This window comes from Sinocyclocheilus rhinocerous, unplaced genomic scaffold (genome assembly GCF_001515625.1).
Source record: "Sinocyclocheilus rhinocerous isolate Xijiao unplaced genomic scaffold, SAMN03320098_v1.1 scaffold616, whole genome shotgun sequence".
Lineage (NCBI taxonomy): Eukaryota > Metazoa > Chordata > Actinopteri > Cypriniformes > Cyprinidae > Sinocyclocheilus > Sinocyclocheilus rhinocerous.
In genome coordinates this window covers 1,153,075-1,158,893 of record NW_015631496.1, presented here as the reverse complement: position 1 = coordinate 1,158,893, position 5,819 = coordinate 1,153,075, and the positions used below count along the sequence as shown (strand labels likewise).

General features: G+C 37.6%; 1 protein-coding gene across 5 annotated transcripts in view; it reads right to left on the bottom strand.

Annotated features, from left to right (window-relative positions):
- LOC107741762 (myocyte-specific enhancer factor 2D homolog) overlaps window positions 1–5,819 on the bottom strand; it is a 75,410-nt gene that overhangs the window by 22,773 nt on the left and 46,818 nt on the right. For all 5 annotated transcript variants that reach the window (XM_016554538.1, XM_016554539.1, XM_016554542.1 and 2 more), the window contains exons 5-6: window positions 3,117–3,324; window positions 1,284–1,340 (exon numbers count right to left, since the gene is read on the bottom strand). In XM_016554538.1, the coding sequence (XP_016410024.1) occupies window positions 1,284–1,340; window positions 3,117–3,324 (265 nt within the window). The remainder of the gene's footprint in view (window positions 1–1,283; window positions 1,341–3,116; window positions 3,325–5,819) is intronic.

The following is a 5,819-nucleotide window of genomic DNA, read 5'->3' as shown; positions in this document are numbered from 1 at the left end:
TTGTGCATTTTGACCAGTTGATGGGAAAAGCATTCTTAAAATGCATTCAAAATTCGGAATAATTTGTAATATATAATTATTCACGGTATTTAGAAGTGCCCACGATAACAATATCGTGCATATTCATTACCGTGATATATCGCATTACCGAATACTGGCACAAGTCTATATATACTGTATGTGTGTGTCTTTATATATACATAATAAATATACACCGTACACACATTATGTGCACATTTTTATATACACAAAAACTTTTAATTTGGATTGCGATTAATCGCGATTAATCATTGCCCAGCACTATAAAGGGGCAGACTATTTTTGGACAAAAATTACTGACAAAAAAAATGTATCATTTAATTCTTGGTTAAATTTAGGTTTACATATAATACTTCACATAACAAAAAAACAAAAATAAAAAAAGGAAATTGTACTCTAACCTTTTAAAAAAAATGACAAAATGGCAAAGAACACCAAAATAAGGCATATTCATGGAATGTGCCAAAGAATACACACACAATCCCAAGAAATGGGAGGTGTTTCACAAGGGCCTTCAGCATCTTCACTAATTAAATGTTCATATTATAAATGCCCACTTAAAATGTCCATGAGACTCATGAGCTCTTTGAAGTTCAGAGGCAGGAGAACCTACAGCTGTCAGGGACTGTCAAGATTGGCTGGGAGGAGAGAAGGGAGAGTGACAGAGGGGGAGGGGAAGGACGGAGCGTGCTGGTTTAAGCTGGGTATTCAGAATGTCATGAGTGAGATATGAAGAACAGCTGTGAGGGGAAGAGGATGGGAAGACAATTATGCAAGGGCACAGAAACAGACAGGAAAACAGAAAAAAGCAAACAATAATGTAAGAAAACATTATTGTTTGCTTTTTTCAGTTTTTTTCTGTGTGTGGTGTTGACCCATAGCATTTATGTCACTCGTGCCTCATGGTCCCATGAGGGTGTTTACAGGCATGCTTGAAGAACACAGTGTGAGCTTCAGCTGTCACGAGCAAACAGGTATGAGAGCATACACTGGATGTCCGATAGCCTGATCACTCGCATTCAGATTTTTGTGTCCGGACAACCTTCATAGAGCTGCTGTCATTCTCATAATCACAGTCAGGTCAGATCAGATCTTATCGGATGAGATTGAAAACTCTCACTCCACTCTGCAGGTCTTGAGCGTGCCCTTCGATTTTAAGCAGTTTGACTCAGACTGATGCATTATTCAGGTGAAAATGAAGAGGTATTATCGGGGCCTTCTGGCTGGTAGGAGGAAAGACTTACCCACAGGGCTTGGGCACGCTCCGTTTGAATTGTTGAGGTCACCTCCCAAAAGAGCACCTGGAAAAAGGACAGAATAGCTAAAAGGCTAAAATTTAGAGTCTAGACTACAGACTCTAAATCTCTAAAGTCAAACAAATCTGGAACTAAACATGAAGTTTTTGGACCAAATATAAGGAAATAACATTAGTCTCAGCTGAATTTGATCACAAAAGATCAGCCAAGACAGACTGCTGTTTACACCTGTCTGAACATGTGTCTTTTGGGGGAGGGGTCCAGAATTTTAAGGGAGGGTGTCTTATTTCATGACTATATTGATTTATGAATGTGTCATACTGAAGTGTACGTTCAGTGAAGCATTGTGCATTTTTATGTATCATATTTTAAATGCATCGTGTACATTGTTTTTGTACCGTATATTGTATTATATATATTGTATGCTACCGTTCAAAAGTTTGGGGTCAGTAAGATTTTTTTTAATTAATAGTTTATTTTAAATTAACACCTATCATAAGGACAGTAAAGCCCTTTACATTGTTAAAAAAAGATTTCTATTTCATGTAAATGTCGTTCTTTTGAATTCCCTATTCATTAAAGACTCCTAAAAAATGTATCACGTTTCCACACATTTTTTTTTTTTACTTTTATTCATAAGAAATGTTTCACCGAATTAAATCGCCTACAACATTATCCACCATCCCTGCCTTGTGCCAATAAAGCTTCTGTTCCATTCTAAAATGATTCGATCAAGCACTTGTTTATGTTCAAAGCTTTTCCTAGCAGAGATTTCATGCAACGCGAGTCGGTAGTCCTTCAAGTTTTCAAGGATGCATCAGGACACATTAGCGTTTACACAACAAATGCGATATGTGTCCCTGACCACCTCCAAAGGAGCTTTGAGAGATCAAATCACAAAGAGATCCATTGAACCTTGTTTACAATTCTCAACTCAGCTGATCCTGAATTACTGAAATGAAAACTTAACAGAATGAGCTGAAGAAAGACTACATGCCGTAGGGATGCATTAAAATTTTAGTTAAAACAAAGGTGATAATTATTTTCATGTTCAGATAACTGATAAATGGCCTTTACTAAAATTCTGTGTTAACATTTTACAATACGCCTCCATTAGTTAACATTGGTTAATGCATCAACCCTCAATGATCAACATGTTACATTACAGTATTTCAAAAATCTTTTTAATGTTAAAGATGTTCATTGCCATTGGTCCATTAAATAATATTAAAAGATAAAATTGTTGATTTTAATAATAAACTATTAAATTAACACAAAGTATTTTTCAGTGTTAGTTCATATTAACTGATTACTAATGTTAACAAATAGAATTCTATACTATTTTATCTAATAAAAAACACTAAAGTCAGTTTTTAAACATTACAAGTGGATTTAGGCATCACAAATTTATAATGTACAGTATGATTAAATATGTGTTTTTAGATTACATTTAACCATGTTATTCAATGATTAGTTTTTAAAGATTAACTTAAATGATCTTTAGATGATGTAAAAATAGAGAAAATTAGCAGCACAATTATAAATCCAATATTAGCTTATATCAAATTTGTAAAATCAGCTAGAAATAATCATAATAAAAAAGATCAGTACACTATGCAACCACTCCATAAGCAGAGAAGATGACGGTTTGACAGTCATTTTTATGCATAAATCAGTGGTAGGTCACTGAAACAGCTGCTCCGGGTAATCTGACACCCACAGGGCAACATTATAAGCTCATGTACACAACATAAGTTACTATTTCCTCCTTCCTGCTTTGCTTACTGGTACCCAGCACCGTTGATCTGCTCAGGATTTTACCTGCGCTGGCAGGTCTCTGTGGCAGGCCTGGAGACACCGTGTTCCTCTGCAGCTGCGGTTGCTGTGGTGACAGCAGGCGCGGGTCTGTGAGAGTGGAGGTGACGAAGGAAGTGGTGACGAGGCTGCTGGGATTGCTGAATGGCAGAGGGCTCTGACTGGACACCGGCACTGTGACTGGCATGGAGAAAGTGGGCGGTGGCACTGTGGACTGAGAAGCACAGATAGAGAGGGAAACGGTTAGCAGCTTAAACTCGCTTGCCTGCATACACATCCAGACATGGTCACACACCGGTTTTTAATAGCATGCAGTGACTTGTGCAAACATCTCCAAAGCAGAGCACGTGAAGCTACGAGGTGCAGAGTTAATTTTGTAAGACTTCTGTAAAACTGTTGATGTTTTAGTGCAAATTATCCAGGCTGGAAATGAAAGGAACAGGAAATCTTCACTTCATTTGCATCTAGATTTCACTGAATCATCCGGTGTTTACGGTTTTATTTTAACACTTGTTTTGGAGCCTAGGATTATACTCAATTTTAGTCTGCAACAGTTGTCCTTAAACTGGTAATACGGCTCTAGGGAATAACCCACGGCGCACAGTAGGCTCAGGTGTTTCAAACAAGGGGCATGTGGCCGTGACAACTCCTGAGTCAGCTGATCCTCGTTCTCGCGCTTTGCGAAGCGCAATTAGCCAGCTTCGGCAATCAGTGTGGACTCAAACTGTCCAGATGCTCTGATGGAGACCCATTTTCCCATGATGCTTCAGGAAAACCAGGGCCTCTAAATTTAGAAAGTGGGCCGCACTAGGCCTCCTGTGTTCTGAGTGGGACCCAGTTTGATAGAGTTAGTCTGGCTCTTCCTCTGTCCTTCTTCCGTTCTCCTCTAGCCTCTCTGTCTGAGCTTCAGCAGAAAAATAAAGTCAATAAAGTCAAATAATGTCAATAAAGAACCTTTAGTTTTAAGAATGTAAGAGTGACAGTGGGGTTTTGACCTTTGATCAGAATTTGGGCTTATGTCCTCTATAACCACTGTTGTTTTCGAAGAAATTACTTCTAATGAGAATATACCGAAGCCAAAGCGGGTTTTAAAAGAATATTACAGGTTAATCATATCCAAGTTACGGTTCTGGAGGGAGTAACCCATGTAGCATATGGGCCTGTAGACGAAACAGCAACTAAGTTCCAGCACTGCACGCAGGCCAGGCAGGGTGAAGGGAGGGGAGGGCGGAGGAGAGGGAAGGGTCATTAGTGAGAGACGAGCAGCTGGTTTAAAATATGGAGCACCAAACACACCTCAGCTTAATACATACACCAAGACGGAAAAAATCTAGTTTGCTGGTCTCCAATTTCTCAGCCAGAAAGTGCAATCTTACACTTCTGAAGTGCCTTCAACAACTGAAGATAAATACAACAGACTCAAGATTATATCAGTCTAGACACAGACAAGCGACAGACAACTGTGATAAGAACGACACTTGGTACTGAAAGGGAGACTGTGTGACGTTGAGGAAGAGCGTGACCAGTGAAGTGAGAAAGACTGACTGGTTTGGGAAACAAGTTGGCAAATCATAATCACATGAAGTTCCTTTGGATTGGAGCTCACGGTGCATATGAGGAATGATCTTTCAGGTCAATGTACTCAATAGATTTAAATGTAATTCAACACAATGCGATCACAAATTTTATATAATATAATATTATAAAATTTAATTAACCAAGCGGAGTGCTGAGCAGATTCTGAACAGACTGTTTTCACTTACTACTTGCAACATTGTGAACGAAAATATGAAAGGCAAATGTATTTGAGATCTGCTAGAAAGTGTTATTAAATTTTAAAGATTACATTTAAGCGAGTGACAGATATTGCAAATGTAATCTAAATATAAATGAGACAGAAATGGGTCAATTAAATATCTAATATCAACTGATATACACTGCCAGTTCAAAGTTTTTTTTTTTTTTTTATGTTTTTGAAAGAATGCTCACCAGCATCTTTATTTGATCAAAAATACAGAAAAACAGTATTATTGTGAAATAGTATTATTTTAAATTATTTTAAATAACTGCCATTACACCAAAATAATGTTCTTTTTAGCAACATCATATGACCCCTTTAAAATCTAATTTATTCCTGTGATGACAAAGCTGAATTTTCAGCAAACAGTGTAGCATAATATTTTCATGGATCCTGATTAATTTTTTAATGCATCCTTGCTAAATAAAAGTATTCATTTCTTTTTAAATTATCCTGCTGACCTCAAACTTTCGAATGGTAGTGTATATCCAATATCAACCGATCTAAAAAAAATTATAAAAATAATAATCACTGATTTAGCACTAATATATACTGCATTCCTGTTTGGTGCACAATACAGAAATGTTACTTGTATTTTTTTTCTTTTTACTTCAGGTTAAAATTAAAAACAATTTCAGAATTTCCTCACAATCCAGCTTTATCCACTGAAATTGCCACCAACAGCCAAGTCAGACAGTTAGTGGTGAATATCTAAAAACTCATTACAAACTGATCATTTTCCGGCCTGTTAAGTAGAGCTCGTAGTACACTGGTGTCCCCAGTGAGAGGGATTAAGGTTTTAGCTTTGCTTCCTCGGGCATTCATGCTGGGATTATGTGGCAGAGAAAGAGAGAGGTGCTGGATGACTCTCTTTGTGCTCCGGCCCGTGAACGCTGCACTGAGCGGAGAAT